This window comes from Papio anubis, chromosome 3, assembly GCF_008728515.1.
Source record: "Papio anubis isolate 15944 chromosome 3, Panubis1.0, whole genome shotgun sequence".
NCBI classification, from domain to species: Eukaryota; Metazoa; Chordata; class Mammalia; order Primates; family Cercopithecidae; genus Papio; species Papio anubis.
In genome coordinates, this window is record NC_044978.1 from 50,917,971 (window position 1) to 50,939,098 (window position 21,128).

At 34.9% G+C, this 21,128-nt stretch overlaps 1 protein-coding gene across 4 annotated transcripts in view; it reads left to right on the forward strand.

The window, feature by feature from the left end:
- SLC7A11 (solute carrier family 7 member 11) overlaps positions 1-21,128 on the forward strand; it is a 230,745-nt gene that overhangs the window by 142,864 nt on the left and 66,753 nt on the right. For 3 of the 4 annotated variants that reach the window (XM_031664264.1, XM_031664266.1, XM_031664265.1), the window contains 2 exons: positions 14,530-14,798; positions 19,791-19,917. In XM_031664264.1, coding sequence (XP_031520124.1) covers positions 14,753-14,798; positions 19,791-19,917 — 173 coding nt within the window. In that variant the 5' untranslated portion in view covers positions 14,530-14,752. Of the gene's footprint in view, positions 1-13,455; positions 14,799-19,790; positions 19,918-21,128 lie in introns of those variants that run through there. The other variant, XM_003899196.5, reaches the window with a different exon arrangement.

Genomic DNA, 21,128 nt, shown 5'->3' on the forward strand with positions numbered 1-21,128 from the left:
ACAACTTCCTCTTAGATGCAAAACAAATATGGTCTCTTGGATATGGACTATTTCTATATTTATAGTAATTTTAATGTACAGAAAATTTTTAATTTAATGTCATACACTTACAAATACTTTATAGTTTCATTTTCTTTTTTCATTTTCACAATTCTTTAAATATTCTATTCAGAGAATACTACGTGCCAGGTACTAGATCTAGGGGTACAGCAGCAAACACAATAGACAAAGTGCCTATTCCCTTCTCAGCATTGATAATAATTGATATAAAAAAAAGTAAAACAGGGTTATGATATAGTGAATGGTAAGCATTAAGTGTGGAGGTTCATAGTTTACTTCTGATGGCCAAAAACAAGCCCTTTTGATTAGAGCAGAGAACTTGTTAGGCGAGGGAGGGAGCAACCCATGTAGATATTTGTCTTGTTTAAAATTTTTTCACTGCTCTGATGACATAGCGTTTACTCCTATACGTTCTTGTAAAATATTTTAAAAATTAGCTTTTCATATTCAGGTCTTTAATCTGTTTAAAATATTTTTTGTGTATATTTTGAGGTAAGAATCTAATCTGGGGGCCGGGCGCGGTGGCTCAAGCCTGTAATCCCAGCACTTTGGGAGGCCGAGATGGGCGGATCACGAGGTCAGGAGATCGAGACCATCCTGGCTAACACGGTGAAACCCCGTCTCTACTAAGAAATACAAAAAATAGCCGGGCGAGGTGGCAGCGCCTGTAGTCCCAGCTACTCGGGAGGCTGAGGCCGGAGAATGGCGTGAACCCGGGAGGCGGAGCTTGCAGTGAGCTGAGATCCGGCCACTGCACTCTAGCCTGGGTGACAGCGCAAGACTCCATCTCAAAAAAAAAAAAAAAAAAAAAGAATCTAATCTGAACTTTTTCTATGCAGAAAGCCAACTATTTTAACACCATGGATTACATAGGCCATTCTATCTCCACTGTTTTGTAATGCTGCCTGTTGTACACCTTTGGCTTCATATGTAATTGAGCCTTTTAAAGTAAGCTTTGTATTCTGTTCTATTGGTCTACTTATTTGTTTCTGTACCGAGATCACTAGTTTAATTACTGTGTTTTTGCAGTAAGTCTTGATTTCCAGTTGACTCTTTCCTCCTCTTACTAGTTTTTATTTTCTAATTTGTACTGATTATTCTTGGCTTTTCATCTTAAAATGTATATTTGAGTATGAACTTATCTAGTTTTATAAAAATTTTTAAAAATATTTTATTGTCACATGTCAATTCATTTAATGAGGATTGCTGTCCTCAAGCTATTGAGTTTTGTCATCCAGGAAAGGGCATATATCTCTATGAATTTAAGTCTGCTTATAAATCCTTCAGTGAAGATTTTAATATTTTATAAAGTTTACATTTATTTCTAGGTAATCTACATTTTTCAACTTTTAATACTTTTTAAAGGATTTTTTTTTTTTTTTTTGCTTTTGGAAATATAATTTTTTTGGTATAATGATCTGATATTCAGCAACCTTACAGGGCATCCTCATTATTTTAAATATATTTGTTGGTAGAGTCTCTTTGACTTTCTATTTAGACAATAAACTAAAGTGTGAATAACAAAAAAAATGTGAATAACAAAAACTCTTTATATACTTTTTTTTACAATACTTAGCCATTTTATTTATTTTCTTTCTTGTCTGTTTTTGTTGGCTAAAATTTCTTTTTTTGTTGCTTTGTTTTGTTTTTTGGGTTTTTTTGAGACAGAGTCTTGCTCTGTCACCCAGGCTGGAGTGCAGTGGTGGGATCTTGGCTCACTGCAACCTCCACCTCCCATGTTCAAGCAGTTCTCCTGGCTCAGCCTCCTGAGTTCCTGGGATTACAAGAGTCTGCCACCATGCCCTGCTAATTTTTGTATTGTTAGTAGAGATGAGATTTTGCCATGTTGGCCAGGCTGGTCTTTAACTCCCGACCTCAGATGATTAGCCCACCTCAGCCTCTCAAACTGCAGAGATTACAGGCGTAAGCCACCACTCCTGGCCAATTTCTAATAAATTTCTAATAAAATGTTTAATAGCATATGTGAATATACATCTTATTATATATGCATATATAAAAATAATATACCATACATAAAATATATTAAATTTATCATTTTACCATCTTTTAGTTACATGATTGCACATTAAAGGATTTCAAAAATTGTAAATTCCATATTATGTACATTCTAGTATATGAATTGTAAATTCTATACTTATACAAGAAAATTGCATATAAATAATACACAAAGGACTATGCTTATTTTCTATTGTTCAATTATCTTTCTATTCTAAGATATCATATTAGATTATTATGAATTTTTAAATACATTATTAAATATGATTTGCCAATATTTTAAGTATTTTTGTTGACACTTTAGCATCCATTTATATTTTAGGTAAGGCTGGACTTCCTTTTTCCATGTTTTTACTGTGTTTTTCTATTATTTGATACCAAAATTATAATAGTGTAATAGAAAAGAATTGGGAGTTTTTCTGCTTTTACTACTTTGGTAATAGTTTGCAAAAGTTAGGAATTATGTGTCCTTTACCTGTTTGTGGATGTCTCCTATAAAATACCTGTCTACTTTTTGTTGGTTATTTTGTTAAATGTAGCTTTTAACTGTTGATTAAGTTCTAACTATTTAAAAATATATTCCAATTTTCTATTTATTTGTGAGTCATTTTGGTAGTATTGGTTTTTCTAGAAAATTGCTCTTTTAATCTGATTTTAAAATAAATTGTTCTAAATTTGGGCCCTTTATTAAGGTTTTTAAACTTGTATTTTGTTACTAGTTATTTCCTGTATTTTTTTCTTAAGGTTTAGTCATGACTGCCTCTCTTTATCTTGAGCCATCTTGCCAAAAGCATGCTTAAATTTATTAGCTTTTCAGAAAAACAGTTGTCGCATTTGGTATTTCTCATCATTATGTTTAAATCTATTTCTGTTATGTTATCTACCTTTTCTCTACATTCTTGGCACTTGCCTCATTGTTTGTTACATTTTTGTGGTTATTAAAATCGGTATTCATTCACAAAGGTTAAAAACAGTGTTAAAAAGAAGTATAAACTAAAACTATTTGTCCTACTTTTATCCCCATCTGCTCAATTTCTATGCAGAGATTTTACACAATTATCTTTATGCACACACACACAATTATTGCCCTTCTTTTGTTACTTAATATCAGATATGTTATATTTTAGAAATTTACCTATACCACTACATTGTGAGATTTAAATAAATTTTTAAAGCTGATTAGTATTTCATTGTATATTTGGATAATTATTTAACTGTTCCCTTTTGATGGATATTGACTTTTTTCCAAACTTTTGCCATCATAAACTCTGATGCAATGGTAATAGTTTACTGCATCTGACTTATCTTTACATATATTTTTGCTGAATCATCTGGCAACAAATTACATACACTATGACACCCATATATATTTCACATGCATCTCTGAAAGATAATGACATTCTCCTATGCAATCACAATTTTATTGTCATATCTAGGAAAATTAACAATAATTCCATATATAATTTAAAATACAATTCTTATTCATATTTTTTCAATTTTCCAAAATATATCACATATATGTAAAAACCTGGAGTTCAATCAAGTTTGACAAACTGCATTAGGTTGTTGCATCCCTTTAGTTATTTTGAATCTAGAACACTCTCGCTCCCTTTTTATTTTTTATTACACTGAGTTTTTGAAAATTCCAGACCAGGCCGGGCACAGAGGCTCACGCCTGCAGGCAGATCACCTGAGGTCAGGAGTTTGAGACTAGCCTGACCAACATGGCAAAACTCCATCTCTACTAAAAATACAAAAATTAGTTGGGTAGTGTGCTGGGCTCCTGTGATCCCAGCTACTCGGGAGGCAGAGGTTGAAGTGAGCAGAGATCATGCCAGTCTGGGTGACAGTGAGACTCTGTCTCAAACAGAAAGAAAGAAGGAAAAAAGAGAGAGAGAGAGAGAGAGAGGAAAATTCCAGGCCAACTGTGGCATAGATTTTATCATATTCTGGATTTTTCGGATTGTTTTGTTTTCTTATCACTGGATTCAGGGTAAGCATTTTTGGCAAGAATTTTCCATGAAGTATATTGTGTTATCAATATTGGTTATGTTAACTGGCATTATTGGTGATGTTAGGTTTGGTCATTTAATTAAGGCAGTGACAACTAGATCTCCCTTTTACAAAGGTACATTTTCCTGTGAAATTTATAAGTGATCTTTGGATGAATAATTCAAAAGTATGTGAATATTTTCTATTTTAATAAGATTTCACTCAGTGGTTTCCACATTCATTATGATGCTTGTCTGAATCAATTATTGAATAGAATTGCAAAATCATTGATTTTCTAATTCTTTCATTCCTTTTACATTTATTAGCTGTGATTCTTTAAAGAACATCCCTTTTCTTTTTTCCCTTCTCTCTTCTCTCTTCTAATAAAACTACACTCATCCTTTAAAAAAAAATGTGTAATAATTCATTGCAATCATTATCTTTCTTAGTGCTCAAATTATTCCAAGTTTGGCCAGAATATGCTGCTTCAAGAAAGCTTCTCCTTTTGACCAACTCTATTTGTTAATGAGAACATTCTTGATTTTTGAAATTGCATTTCAATATGGTTAAGATTGAGCATCTTTGCATATGTGTAAAAGCCATATTTCTTTTTTTACTGTGAAGAATTTATTAATATCCTTTGCTCATTTTCAGTTAGGTTGCTCATTGTTTTGTTATCAATTTGTATGAACTTTGTTAAATTTAAAAGGACTAGAACTTTGGCTTTGGTTTTAAATACATCACATTTTTGTGACATTATGATTTTATGTTTTGACTTTATGATTTTTTCTTTTTGCCAGAAAGATTTCAATAATTTATCTTGTTAAAATGATCTCTTTTTTGTTCGTGGCTTCTAGAGTTTGTATCAGTTAGATAAACCTTTTGCACTCTAGATTCTAAAGGAATTCTACTATGTTTTATTACAGGACTTTCTACCATGTTTTATTATAGGACTTTTGTGACTTTATTTTTACATTTATACCTTTGATCTATTATGATTTTATTTCTGTTGTATGGTATGAACAATTAATTCAACTTTATGTTTTTCTAACAGTTTAGGGTTTCCCACTTCATTTATTAAAAAATAATTTTAGCTTTTATTTTAGATTCGGGGACACATGTGCATGTTTGTTACATGGGTAAATTATAGGTATATTATGATGCTGGTGTTTGGGGTATTAATGATCCTATCACCCAGGTAGTAACCGTCACCGATAGTAGCCAATGGGTAGTTTTTCAGTCCCCACCTCCTCCATCTCTCTCCACTAAAGTAGTCCCCAGTACCTGTCATTCCCATCTTTATGTCTATATGTACTCAGTGTTTAGCTTCCACTTATAAGTGAGAACATGTGGTATTTACTTTTCTGTTTCTGCATTAATTCGCTTAGGATAATGGCCTCCAGCTGCATCCATGTTTCTGCAAAGAACATGATTTTGTTCTTTTTTATACAGCTGCATAGTAGTCCATGAGGTATAACCAAGTCCCACATCATTTTTAAATAGTTGATATTTTTCCCTCTGGTTTGAGATAATACTTTTATCATTTGGTAAAATTCAAAATTTATTTGGGCCAATTTCTAGTCTTTAGATTCTGTTTTTAATGTACCTACACCACCAGGTTTTAACTACTGAACAATCGTAGTATATTTTGATGACCTTGTGTTTTCTCAATCTTTGTTTTTTAGTCATAAAAAGTTAACATTTTCATATAGTTGTAGAATTACTTTTCCTAGTTAAAAATGTTCCTGGCATTTTTATTTGTATTATGTTCCATTTATAAATTAACTTAAAAAATTGACAACTTATGTTATTAGTATTACTATCTAAAAACATGACATAGCTTTCTATCTGGTCAAGCTGTTTTTAAAAAATATACAATTTACAGACCAGGCACGGTGGCTCACACCTGTAATCCCAGCACTTTGGGAGGCCGAGGCAGGCGGATCATGAGGTCAGGAGATCGAGACCATCCTGGCCAACATAGTGAAACCCCGTCTTTACTAAAAATGCAAAAAATTAGCCGGGCATGGTGGCCGGCTCCTGTAGTCCCAGCTAGTCAGGAGGCTGAGGCAGGAGAATGGCATGAACCCGGGAGGTGGAGCTTGCAGTGAGCCGAGATTGCGCCACTGCACTCCAGCCTGGGCGGCAGAGGGAGACTCCGTCTCAAAAAAAAAAAAAAAAAAAAAAATGACATATCTTTCTATCTGGTCAAGCTGTTTTTAAAAAATATACAATTTACAAATGTCTTGTTAATTTTATTTTTAGCTTTTAAATTCTTTGTTACTGTTGTAAATGGTATGATGTCTTTCATTATGTCATGTAACTTGTTTGTATATATAAAATGTACTGATTTGGAAACTTATTTATTTGTAACCATTACCTTAAAATAGTTTAATTCATTGTAGGAGAGATTTTTGTTGTTGTTGTTGTTGTTGAATGTTTTATTTTTTTCCAGGTAATTAATCATAAAATAATGAGTTTTTGTGTTCTCTTTTTCATTCTTCACGCTTTTTCTTGTCTAATTCTAGCAGTAGAAAATGCTAAATGATAGAGGTGACAATATCTTTGTCTTATCTCTAACTTTAAGAAGAGTACTGTAATATTCCCAAATACTAGAGATTGCACAAAGCAGTTCATCCCTTTTCAACCGTACCCTATCCCAGTTCATCCCAGGTGAAAGTCTTAGTAACTGCAATACAGCAGCCTGACAGGAGCTATACATACGCTGCTGGTCACTTGAGTTGGGCTCGTTACTGCCATTTGGCAGGTGAGTGAATAAACTACAGATTTTTTTGAGTCTGCACTCTAGACTACGTGCCATATCAACTGTCTTAATTCGAGTTCTCTGGAAAAATACCACAAAATAAGGAAATGCTTCTATGATGACTGTGGAGGGAGTGCAGGAAGCAGAACACGGAAGAGAAAGACAAAGAAAGGTGAAATTTCGGGTAAAGTCCTGGCCTGATCCTGCAGATTGAGAAAACAACTCTAGAGGGCAAAATACACTTTAGAGATTGTCGCAACTCAAGGCAAGTGTGTTGGACTGTCATTTTCTCAAATCAAGGAGTGACTGGTTAACATCCCTTAACATTCCACAAGGGATGTAAACTCCCAGGCATCTCTCTGTCCCATGGGAAAAATAGCTCCGTCAATCTAAGCGCCATCCTCTCAGGAGAGTCGCAGGTACGACTTTTTAAGCAAAAACAGAAGCTAAGGAACAAATGCCCAGAAATAAGATAAGTGTTATGAGAAAATCTCCATAGAACATCAACTATCACCTACAATTGATATTTTTTCCTATTGATTTAATATTGAGAGAAGCGTGTTGAATTTTCCAACATTTGCTTATCAAATTTTCTTTGTTATTTTATTGTATCTGCTTCACATATTTTGTGCTGTGTTCTTAGATGCATAAAGATGTTTTATCTGTACAATGACTCTCTCCATACATAATAGTTTTTGCCTTACAATGTTTTTGTTTTAACTCCTATCTTGTAGGAATAGCAAGCACTGAATATGCAAGGAGAGTTGCCAGTAACAGAGAACATCGAAGTGGAAATAGTCAATTCCTGTATGTTCTCTTAAGCCAGAGTTAGCGAACTTTTTCTGTAAAGAGGCAAATTATAAAAATTTCTTATTTGGCCATTCAGTATCTTTTGCAGTTACTCAACTCTACTGTTGTAGTATGAAAGCAGCCATAGACAATATACAGATGAGTGGGCATGGCTATGTTCTAATAAAACTTTATTTATAAAACTTCCTGTCAGTGCCCATTGCACTGACTTTGTAATACCTTATTTGCAGTTAAGATAGTGCTAAACAAAGAGTTGGCAAACTACACAGGAGCTAAGAAAAAAATTTATGTTTTTAAAGGGCTGTAACACACACAGGCACACACACACACACACATACACACACACAGATACACAGAACATGGACAGAGACAATGTGTAGCCTTAAAGCCTAAAATATTTACTGCTTGGCCTTTTACAGGAAGTTGGCCAATGTCTACACTAAACTCACAAAAATGAGTTCTGCAGTTTTTCCTCCTTTTTTCACTTTCTGAAATAATTTCTCTAAGGAGGAGATTATTTATTTCATAAAAATTTGGTATACCTTACCTGTAAAACAAGTAGAATCCAGTTTTGTTTGGTTTTGTTTTTTGAGCCACGAATATCCTTGATTAGCACCGTAAGTAGTTGCTCTTCCATTCACTTTTTCTGTTTTTTCTAGTGACATAACAGAATTGATTCATTTTCCAGAAATATATCCATTTTATTCTGAGTCTCAAATTATTTTCCATGTAGTAGATCACTATACTCTTTGTATTATTTAAAAATTCTCTTTAGCTCTCTATTTTCTCTTTTTTTAAACTCACATTTAATGTATTTCCTAATTTGTTATTATGTACATTTGCCAAACCTATATCTAAATTATTATTCTTTCTAAATAATTAGATTTTCCAATTGGGAATGTTTTCTATTCCCCTTTTGTTCTTAATTTTTTGATTTCCGTAATTATCTTTTTTTCTTCTTTGACTATATGCTTTTTACTTAAATTTTTCTGTTGAATATTGAGCTCATTTTCTCTTTTATTTTCTGATGAATGTATCTTGAAGCTTTAAGTTTTCCTTTAAGTTTTCTTTAATCTACTCTAACGAATTTGAACTCAAGGATTTCATTGTTATTCAGTTTTAAGTATTTTGTGAATTTTTTCTCAGGGCTATTTTCTAATTTAAAGATAAGTTGGTAGTATGATTTTTTAAATTTTATTTATTTATTTTTTTTGAGACAGAGTCTCCCTGTGTCACAATTTCAGCTCACTATAACCTCTGCCTTCCAGGCTCAAGCGATTCTCCTGCTTCAGCCTCATACTGGGATTATAGGCATGAGCCACTGCACCCAGCTGGTAGTATGATTTTTAATTTCCAGACATATAACATTTATTTTATTAGTTTTATAACTATTAATTCTAATTTTGTTGCATATTTATGTAGCAGGACGGGCGGCAGACAAAACTCCTCAGACACCGAGTTAAAGAAGGAAGGGATTTATTCGGCCGGGGGCATCCGCTAGACTCCTGTCTCAAGAGCCGAGCTCCCCGCAATTCGTGTCCCTTTTAAGGGCTCACAACTCTAAGGGGATGCATGTGAGAGGGTCATGATTGATTGAGCAAGCAGGGGGTACGTGACTGGGGGCTGCATGCACCAGTAGTTAGATTAGAACAAAACAAGATAGGGATTTTCACAGTGCATTTCTATACAATGCCTGTAAAAATCTATAGATAACAGAACCGATTAGCTCAAGGGTGGATCTTTAACTACCAGGCCCAGGGTGTGGCCACGGGCTGTCTGCCTGTGGATTTCATTTCTGCCTTTTAGTTTTTACTTCTTCTTTCTTTGGAGGCACAAATTGGACATAAGATGATATGAAGGGTGGTCTCCTTCCTTCCTTATAGTAAGAGTGTGTAGTTTACATAATGTTGATTCTCTGGAATTTGCTGGGGTTTCATTTTTGTCTTTGATACGAATAGTTTTGTTAATGTTTCATATATACTTGAAAATAATTTTTATTTTGTATTTGGTGGATGGGAAATTCTCTATAAAGTAACTGTATTGAGTTGATCAATTATGCTCCCCAAATTTTCTACAGTTTTGCTTATTTGCTTGAGCAATCTGTTTCTGAAAGAACATCACAAATTTTCAACTATTGTGCTTTTTTTTTAAAATAACTGAGTTATGACATAAATACAGAGAGGTATAACAACATAAATGTAGGCCAGGTGCAGTGGCTCATGCCTGTAATCCTAGCACTTTGGGAGGCTGTGGCGGGTGGATCAGTTGATGTCAGGAGTTCAAAACCAGCCTGGCCAACATGACAAAATCTCGTCTCTACTAAAAATACAAAAATTAGCTGGGCATGGTGGCGCATGCCTGTAATCCCAGCTACCCAGGAGTCTGAGGAAGGAAAATCGCTTGAACCTGGCAGGCAGAGGTTGCAGTGAGCCGAGATTATATCACTGTACTCCAGCCTCGGCAACACAGTGAGTGAGACTCTGTTTCAAAAAAAAATAATAAAATAAAGTAAAATAGAATAAAATAAATGTAAAGCTCAGTGAATTGTCAGAAAGTTAAAATATTCAGGTAATTACTACCCAGGTGATAAAATAGTACAATACCAAGACTCTAGAACTGTTTTGGTTCCCCCTCGCAATCACTAGAAATCTTATCTCCAAAGATAACCAGAGAGTTCTCAGACTGTAGAATCATTTCACCTGTTTTTAAACTTTATATAAATTGAACCCTGCAGTATATGCTTTTTTCTTCTGTCTTCTAACATTATGTGAGAATCACCCATATTGTTTTTTATATCACCATTGTTCGTCCTTTTTTTAGAGCATTGCAGTATTTCACTGAATAAATACAATGATATATATATCTGTTATACTGTTAATGGACATTTGGTTATTTTCAAATGAATAAAGGTACTAGGAATGTTCTCATCCATGCTTTTTGACATATAGATGCCCTGCATTTTTATTGGGCATATTCCCAGGAGTGTTTTTTGTTCAAAGGGTATATGTCTGTTTAACTTTAAAAGATACCATCGAACAGCTTTCTATAATGGATGCACCAATTTGTGTCCTGCCAGCAGCAGTGTAAGAATTCTGGTTGCTCCATGCTGTCAGTACTCCTGGTATTGCTAGTCTGTCTCGTGTGAGCCACTCTCAGTGGGAATTGATGGCTTATTGTGGTTTTGGTTTTAATTGCCCCAATAACTAACGCTATTGAGTAGATTTTCACAAATGAATTGACTATTTTATTGAACATCTGTTCAAATTTCTTGGCCATTTTTTATTGGGTTGTCTGTCATTTTCCTATTGATTTATACAAACTTATTATTTATTCTGGATATGAGAGCTTTGCAAATTGGAAATATTTTGTCCCATTTTAAGATTCACTTTTATAATCAAATAGTATATTTTGATAAACTCAAATTCTTAATTTTAATATATTACACTATATTTTTCTCTTTTTCATATTAGGGTTTGTGAGTCCCTTTTAAGAAATCCCTGCTTACACAAAGTTTAGAAATATATTCTGCATTTTACTCTAGATCAGCACTGTCCATTAGAATTATAAAGTAAGCCACAACTTTGAACCACAGATATGATTTTAATTTTTAGTAGCCATAATAAAAAATAAAATAGGCAAAACTAATATGAATAATACAAATTATTAATAACTTTTTTGTTATTTTTCTTTAAGACTTCAAATTCTAGTCAGATTTCAAGAGCTGATAACCACATGTGACTAATTACTATTATATTGGGTGACCCATTTCTAGAAACGTTCATGATGTGCCGTTCAAATTTAGCTCCATGATCCATGTGCAATTGACTTTTGATGTGTTATTAGGTAGCATACCTGGCAAGGAAACTAGGTAGCTTACAGAAGCAAATGAAGATCTTCAGGATCCCGAGCCAATCTGTGTCCTTTAGGAACTAAGATAGGGCATGATAGTACTTGGACTTTCTGAATATCTCTAATTTCTGCATATTCAATCTTATTCCATGAGGATATTTGCAACACGTCAAGGAACATGGCCACCGGGTTGTTCTCAGGTCACATCTTTACAATCTCCAACAACAGATGAAAAAAGCTAATTCTAATTCTGTTTAGAAATATCCAAGCTCAGGTAATATTCCAGTACTCTGCAGCCAGAACAATGGATTATATTTGGCCAGGCCTAGATTATATACCTATATTTATAACCGTGGGACAGAAATTATTACTAGAAAATGGTAGCTACCACTATACATTATGTCTATTTCTATTATGAGATGCTGTGAGGAAGCTAGGACTATTTCTTGTACACAGTAAGCAGTAAATAAGTTTTTGCGAATTGCACTAGGATAGTCTCATAATTTGACAGCTATGCTTAAAATAAGGCCTAATACAGGACGAAGAATATGTATTCATTTGCTTTGAACACATTTTTATGTTACACAAGTATTTGAGGACCATCCAAACTCTTAGTTTACAAGCTTAGAAATGGCGATTTTAAGAGTTCAAGAAAATTCAACATTTTCTTTATAAACTGCATTTTCTACAGATTTTGGGGTGCTTAGAAGAGGTACACTGCTGCCCTTAGTAGCAATGTGCAGCTTTGCAAACATTGTGAGTGGTGGCCTCTATCTTACATGAAAGTATAATCCTTTTGGTTTTTAGTCTAACATCAGCCATTTTTCTTCACAATTTTAAAAAAATACTGTGAGGAGGAAAATGTTATTTAATATTGAAAGAATAATCGTCCTTTAGAATTCATTCAGCTTCCTATCTGAGTGGGGTCTTTGGCTCAACTTATTAGTTCAGTTATTTATAACAAAATTCAAAATTAAAGTGTGACACTGTGTTAATTAGAGAAAGAAAGTTGCTGTTCTCTGTGATTCTTAGCGTCCTACTTTTACCTCATATGTCTTCAGAGCTAATATGTTTCTCTTATTGGGAAACAAAAGCCACTCCCCCTTAGGTACATTAATCAGGAAAATTGTGTGAGTTGAAAGGAGATGTAGGAGGAGGAAGAGAATTGGAAGGAAAAGAATCTCTGTTTAGCTTCCTTCTTTAGGAGTTTTAGCAAGATTGCATGAGGAAAATGACCCATTTTTGTTTTTTGAAAGACATAACAAGTGAGAGAAAGTATTAAATAAAAACTTTAACTTGGTGTAGCCAAAGCCAATTATATAGAATTTAGATAGATAATTTAAAAAGGAGAAAATGTTGCCTCAATTATTTGGATGGCAAAGCATTGAGGTGGTGTCATTTTCTCAGGTGCCAACACAACAGAAAATGGTCTGACCTTTTCGATGATACTTTCCTAATGGCAATTTCTTATTTCCTTCTTTGATCATCCTGACCATACTTGACTCCCTTCTTTCCCTGCCAACCTCTCGCACACAGGCTTTTTGTTTGTGGTTTTTGTTCAAAGGTTCAGAAGCATATTTAATGGTGCGTATAAAGCTAGCTTCAGGGTAATGATAACATTCAATTCTTCTCACTGCATTCAAAACCACATGTAACTATAGCCAAAAATGATATCTAGGATTTCTTTTCTTTTCGTATTTATTTTTTCTTGACACTTGGTTGAGAAAGTTAGAAGGGTTTAAAAATGTTTTGCCTTTTTGACAATTACAAAGTAAATATTTTAATCTTAGCTTACATGTTTAATGCATTTTAAATTTATAATCATAATATAACAATAGTTTATATAATGTGGAAAAAGTCATACATAATATCATTACTTTCTGTAACTACTATTCTGTGTTTTCCTTTACAGTCTTTTGCTATATGCATATTTTTATGTAATTGTAATTGTGTAATTTTGAACTTAGAAATTTTTTTTAAAAGGAACAATATGTATCTTTTACATTAGTTAAAAAAAATCACCTTGTGCTAATGAGAATCAGAAAATGACTATTTTCTGGAGTCATGGTGAATTTTATATTTGTCACACTCAGATGTGATTTAAAATGTTGGTTTATTATGAGTAGTAAGAAATAATTTTATCTTTTAATGTTGAGGAAGGCTTACAGTTGTATGTATGTGACACAGTATAAAGTGTAGAATCTTTTTAATTTTGTAAATGTTAGATTTGATTGTATTGCCTTATAAGAAACTCAAAATAAAAAATAAAAATAAGCATTACACAAATTATGAAACTCAAACTGTGTTGTTATAAAAAATGCAGCTTTAGGATACATTCTACTCGCAAAACAGTCACGTGTAAAATGTTTTTATACATGCATTAAAGAAAAAGAAACTCCTTAAAATGAAGTAACTATTTCCTGTTTCATTTTGTTTGAACAGCTTTTGTTGCTCACTACGAGTTGCTTTAAATCTCTGGGAAGGTCTGTTCCGAATTTACTACTTCTGGATTGGCCAAAGTCTCTTTAAAGTGTGTGCTTTGTTCTCTAAAAAGCTTAGGTCAGTTGAGCAACAAGCTCCTCCTGTTTTTTTTTTTTTTTTTTTTGAAAAAAAAAGAGCTGAGTAATGCTGGAGCCTTCTCATGTGGCTGATGCAAACCTGGAGAATTTGCATCATCATTTAGCTGTAGTAAGTTGGTGTGACAGGCAGGCGCTTAAATACAAGCCCATGAGGAAGCTGAGCTGGTTTGTAATGATAGGGCGGCAGCAGCAGCAGCAGCAGCGGTAGAACGAGGAGGTGGAGAACTGGGAGCACGATGCATACACAGGTGTTTCTGATTAGTAATTAGCCGCTGTGAAGGATAAAGCACACCTTTGGGTTTTTACCTGTGAACACTATAGGGCTGAGAAAGACAGTCTGAAAGCAAAGAAAGCAAAGAGGAAGACCTCGATCAGTAACACCAAGAGACACCAAAGTTGAAAGTTTTGTTTTCTTTCCCTCTGTTTTATTTTTCCCCCGTGTGCCCCTACTATGGTCAGAAAGCCTGTTGTGTCCACCATCTCCAAAGGAGGTTACCTGCAGGGAAATGTGAACAGGAGGCTGCCTTCCCTGGGCAACAAGGAGCCACCTGGGCAGGAGAAAGTGCAGCTGAAGAGGAAAGTCACTTTACTGAGGGGAATCTCCATTATCATTGGCACCATCATTGGAGCAGGAATCTTCATCTCTCCTAAGGGCGTGCTCCAGAACACAGGCAGCGTGGGCATGTCTCTGACCATCTGGACGGTGTGTGGGGTCCTGTCACTATTTGGTGAGTGCAACTTTTTCTCTGGGGGGGAGGGGGCGTGGCTGTGGGACTGGAAAGCTTGCTTTCTGGGAAAGCAAATGGTAATTTTTGAGGAGTGAATGGATGGCAAAGGCCACACCAAATTTTTAAAATTTTTGTTCAGGTACGTGAACTACCCAGACGCAGAATCCACTGTTGGTGTGATCTGGAACGCCCTCAAATTGTTTCCTACAGGCTGTACTTTCTTTTCCTGACTAAGACAGGCTATTTTCTGACTTTTCCCTGTGGGATGAGAGCAAAGACTAACTTTCATGACCCAGTAAAAAACATGCACACTTTCTGTGCCGGGCAGTTGTGCTTAGCTTGGGCACTCTGGCAGCTGGCATGTTGAATGAAACACCTGTGAAGTGGAACCTGGCATGGCCTATTTAGACATAGAACGAAGTGTTCAGCAGAAGTCTTACTGACTTTTTATTAGCCTAACAAATGGGTGGCAGTCTTTTTAAAAATATTTTTTAAGTTCATATGCTTGTCACCTCTTAATATCCTTTCAAAAGTCCTTGGCATGAGAGAGAAATGTATGATGGCGCATAACTCAATCCCTATCATAATGGGGCATATTGCAATGGCCTGAGCAAATTTCAAATTACTTTTCCACCTTTCATCTCTTCTCAATACCCATACACTTTTGCAATGTAAGTTTTAAAACTTCAGTTGGGTGTTAGTTTTCTGTGCTTGCCCAGATCTGTTTTTATCATTTATATTTCACTTGTTCTCCAGGGAGACAGATAATTTGTCCACCTGTTCACTGAATTAATCCTAAGGGAACTGGTAGAAGTATAATTATGAATTTTTCTTCAAAATTTATGTCTCTTCTGTTGATTTGAGAATTAATAATAAAGAGATAAATAAATGCCCCTTATGAAATAGGCAAATTACTAGAGCGCTACCTGAGTTTGTTGTAAAGATGATAGAAACTGGTGAACTGTCAAACATTAAATTTGATTTATGCTATGAAGATTTGTTTACTCTCCTTGGGAAAGATTCTATACTTTAAAGTTGCTCTTTGTCTTAACTCTAGGACTAACACTAACAAGTACTAACTCTAGGACTAACTAACAAGTACTAACTCTTGTTCCCATGTGTACCAATCCATTCATTCTTTCCACTCAGGCCTTGTGATGTTTTAAATCGTTGGTTTGACGCTCATCTAGATAACTCAAATTCCTTTTTTTTTTTTTTTTTTTGAGATGGAGTCTCGCTCTGTTGCTGAGGCTGGAGTGCAGTGGTGTGATCTCGGCTCACTGCAGCCTCCGTCTCCCAGGTTCAAGCAATTCTCCTGCCTCAGCCTCCTGAGTAGCTGGTACTAGAGGTGTGTGCCACCATGTTTGGCAAATTTTTTGTATTTTTGTAGAGATGGGGTTTCACTGTGTTAGCCAGGTTGGTCTCAATCTCCTGACCTCATGATCCATCTGCCTCAGTCTTCCAAAGTGCTGGAATTACAGGCATAAGCAGTGACACCGCTCCTGGTCCTCAAATTCCATTTTTAGGAAGAAGTTATTTATTTATTTTAAATAAAACTTGTTAAAACAAGGTCATAGTATAGAAAGATTTATAGAGGAATTATTTGGGGTTTTTAGAAAGAGTTTGTGGTATTATTTATATGACTAACTTGTGCTTTATTAAATATTCAGTAACATTTGTGTATCATTATTTCCCAGTATTACTTCCCATCTTTATAAAATAATTTGGAGTAATACCATTATGAGAAACTCTAATAGTACCCTTAGCCACTATTAACTTTAAAATAGCTCTGGTGTATGCACTTGTAGATAAAGAGAAACCTAATTGTTGATCATCTTAAATGACTTTGTGCACCTCAGTCTTTAAATCTTCCTACAGCACTTTATATATTCAGAATAAATCAATATCTAATCAGAAAAACCACAACCAGTTTACTGGACTTTGCATACTTATGTGCATGCAGCTTCCACTATGGGATTCAATTTTTGCACATAATAAAAGATTATTCAGATGTAATAAAGTAGATCAGTATGAGTATTGAACTAGTTAAAGTGATGTTGACTTGCACTATGAAAATATGCTTATGCATAAGTATTACATATCATCTTAAGCAGAAGCTCAAGAACAATAAAAAGAGAGAAACAGCTAAGGAGACTAGCTAACATTACACTTGAGCTGGTGTTCTTTGATTAATAATTGAAGGGAGTGTGCTCTTGTATTAATCTACTTATCTTTATTTGCATTGCATTTGTCACTTAAGTTACCAGAAGCTTCTGGACAGGAGTGCCTCTCTAACAGTAAGCAAAGCAAAATGTAAAGAAAAAATAATCCTTCTTTTTAAAAAGACTCTAGAACTCTGGGATCAACTGTAAAGAATCTGTACATTTGGTTTAATACATATATATAGTTTTTTTTTTTAAGTGAAGGGTCAATACATGGATTTTTACATCTTGTTTTGAACTTTTTTCATCTGGGCAAAATGGTTATGAAGCTTTAGACCTTTAAATGAAAATCATTCCCCCAGAACTCAGTGTAAACCTAGGACAACCATGCTGGAGTTTCAGCAAAGCATACAGAGGTCTAGGTATTGATTCTCTGACAATAAATTCTGAGGTACTTAAGACTCTTTCCAATAACATTTTATATTGGATCCTTTTCTGGACAGCCTACCAACATGGCGAATGTTCCCCCATGGAGACTGAGTTGCAACTCGTTATAATTAGTTATAGGTAGATGAAATACATAAGTGTTCCCCACATATCAGTCTGCAGACTAGTTACTTCGGAATTATTTGTGCAAATTTTAAAATGATAGAGATTCTTGAATTTCTCTTGTGGACAATCTACACTCTCTTGATTAGAGTCTGTTTTTCATTTGAGTGTTTTCGAATTAAAAATCATTCCCAGACCAAGCATGGTGGCTCATGCCTATGATCTCAGCACTTTGGGAGGCTGAGGCAGACAGAACCCTTGAGCGCAGGAGTTCCAGACCAGCCTGGGCAACATGGCGAAACCCTGTCTCTACAAAAAATACACAAAAATTTAGCTGGGCATGGTGGTGCACGCCTGTGGCCCCAGCTATTCGGGAGGCTGAGGTGGAAGGATCACTTGAGCTCAGGATGCGGAGTCTGCAGTGAGGCGAGATTGTGCCACTGCACTCTAGCCTAGGTGACAGAGCAATACCCTCTCTCAAAAAAAAAAAACAAAACAATTATTCCTAGGTGACTTTGATGTCATGACAAGTTTAGAAATCAGATATAAAATATGTAACACTAAGATTTCACTGAATATCCAAATTATATTTATGTTGGACAGTTCTGTCTAAATTATTATTAATCAGTAATACTTCTCTACACTTTTATTCTCAGATGTAGCTTGGAAAAAAGTCGTGTTCTTACATTTGAGCACTTGGCAGTACAGATAGAACTTTTCACATAATGACAGGATATATTTTTTATTTTCTTGTTAATTACTCAAATTAATAAGTATAGCTGTATTTCATGTGATGCTTGCCATGTGTCAGGCCGTGTACTCTCCTAGGTACCCACTGCCACATCTATACACATAATTCCCTTATGAGGTAGAAACTGAGATCTCCATTTCACAGAGAGTGAAACTGAGGTTTTGTGGAATTGCATATTTGTCCAATTTTATGTGAATTGTATCGTTAAATATTAAAAATTTAGCTTATAGTTAATTCGATCTGAAGTACACAAATATAAATTATAGCACCTCATTTAAAAAGTATATTCTGGGCTGGGTGCAGTGGCTCACGCCTGTAATACCAGCACTTTGGGAGGCCGAGGCGAGCAGATCACCTGAGGTTGGGAGTTCGAGACCAGCCCGGCCAACATGGAGAAACCTGGTCTCTACTAAAAATACAAAAAATTAGCCGGGCGTGCTGGCAGGCACCTGTAATCCCAACTACTCGGGAGGCTGAGGCAGGAGAATAGCTTGAACCCTGGAGGCAGAGGTTGCAGTGAGCAGAGATTGTGCCACTGAACTCTAGTCTGGGGGAGAGAGTGAGACTCTGTCTCAAAAAAAAAAAAAGTATATTCTGGCTGGGCGCAAGGGCTCACGCCTGTAATCCCAACACTTTGGGAGGCCGAGGTGGATGGATCATCTGAGGTCAGGAGTTCAAGACCAGCCTGGCCAACGTGGTGAAACCCCATCTTTACTAAAAATACGAAAATTAGCTGGGCGTGGTGGTGGCCACCTGTAATCCCAGCTACTCGGGACCCTGAGGCAGGAGAACTGCTTGAACCTGGGAGGCGGAGGTTGCAGTGAGCTGAGAGCGCCATTGCACTCTAGCCTGGGTGACGAGAAACTCTATCTCAAAAAAAAAAAGAGAACAAAAAACCCAGAGTGTACACTTCAAAAAACATTCAATATAGCCTTTTATAGAAACAGAAGGAGTCAGAATTCATTTTGTTGACAAAATATATCCTACAAATTAAATGAAATCTTGCAAGGCATAGAGTCCATAGTTTTCTAAAGAGTGGATACAGCTTATTTATTTCGATTTTCCACAGAAACATAATTTATTAGAAGGGTTCTCAAAAAATAATTCAAAAAAAAGTTAAAAGCTAACTCAAACATTTGGACTAACGCCTTGTCTCGGAGTGAGGTTGTGTTCTTCTAAAAATAGGTCGATATTATTAACATCTCTCTTCTCTTTTTCCCCTATTTCCAGGTTTTCATCTCAAAATTCTGAAACACATGATATTGTTGTAGACACGTGTCTTTGTCATTTCAAGTAAAATTATAGTGTTCAAATAGAGTGAACTAAATCTCAGCTGTGAGGATGTTAGAAGAGGAACTTGGCGGGTCTTAGCAATTAGATGACGGTTATTTGTCTTGAATAAGGATGCCATTCAGACCAAAGGAGATAGTTATATCTCAGGCAGCATATAAACATTATTGTATCCATTTTAATGCTAGGTGTCTTGAAAATGTGTTAAATTGGTACCATTTTGTGACAAATATTTCACAGGAGCCTTGTCTTATGCTGAATTGGGAACAAGTATAAAGAAATCTGGAGGTCATTACACGTATATTTTGGAAGTCTTTGGTCCATTACCAGCTTTTGTACGAGTCTGGGTAGAACTCCTCATAATACGGTAAGAACATAGTAGAAAGAATTAAGAAAAAATAAACCAATTCATTCTTATGAATCATGTTGATTATTTTTAACTGGTTAAACATATGCATGTCATGTGACTACGTGTAAACATGTCTACCTCAGGATATAAAGCTTGTGATAAAATGCCTTTCTGGATTAAGATATTTTTGATGCAATTTTGTCACTGACAAGCAGTTCACCAGCAATGCCAAACTATTAAAAGGATCTACCTTTCTTTAACCCTCAGCTATTCTCTTTGACACTTCTAGGAGAAAGATGCTTACCTGAAAGCATATGAACATGAAAATTCACCTGGATACCTTTTGACCAACTAGACAAATTAAATATTATACTAGGAATTGGAATTTTCTCTTATTGTAGATTATATCACTAAGGCATTTAATTTTACTTAGTCATTGTGACGAAGACCCTTCTGTGCCTGACAACTTAATTGGTCACCAAGGCTTATACTTTATAAAAAACAGAGTTTGCATGACAGAGTCAAATGACTCATTTCCTTATGTTAAACAAATCAGGAACTACAGTTCCAAACGCCTTTTTTGATTTTATTGTTGTAACAATGTGTTTACATTCTTGCTTGTCTCAGTTTAAAATCAAACTGAATAGTGCCAAGTCACTCTGAATAGCAAATTTCCTTCAACTTTGTGGGAAGCTTATGATGTCATATGAGCATTTCAGAGTGTCACAGTTTCTTAATGCTAATTACTTCTATAAAATGTGATGTGGACATTCTGATTACAGAATTTAATGGATATTACTAGGGAAACTTGCTCTTATCAAACTTACCAAACATACATGATTGAGAGCTCATGTGAGCTTTTATGGCTAAGTGCCAATAAGTGTAAGTGCCAATAAGTGCTAGTTAGTACTGCCTTAACACTGATCATGAGTTTTACAGTGTTAGAAATCTTTTTTTTTTAACAGAAAAAATATCTTCAAAGTAGTATATACTTCATGAAGTCTTTTTCATTTTAAACAACTCTGCATTATTTAAAATTGTTATAATGATATAATAGTAAGTATTTTTTTCCTTTTCTAAAATTCCTGTATCAGGAATGTACTTTCTGTTCCTTTTTGGTTATCTGAATCTTATCTGCTCTTCAAAGGTCATCTTAAATCCTATCTTTCTCATAATTAATTTCCTGTTTATTCTAATTTGTTATTTCTTTCATCTCTAAATTCTTCTGA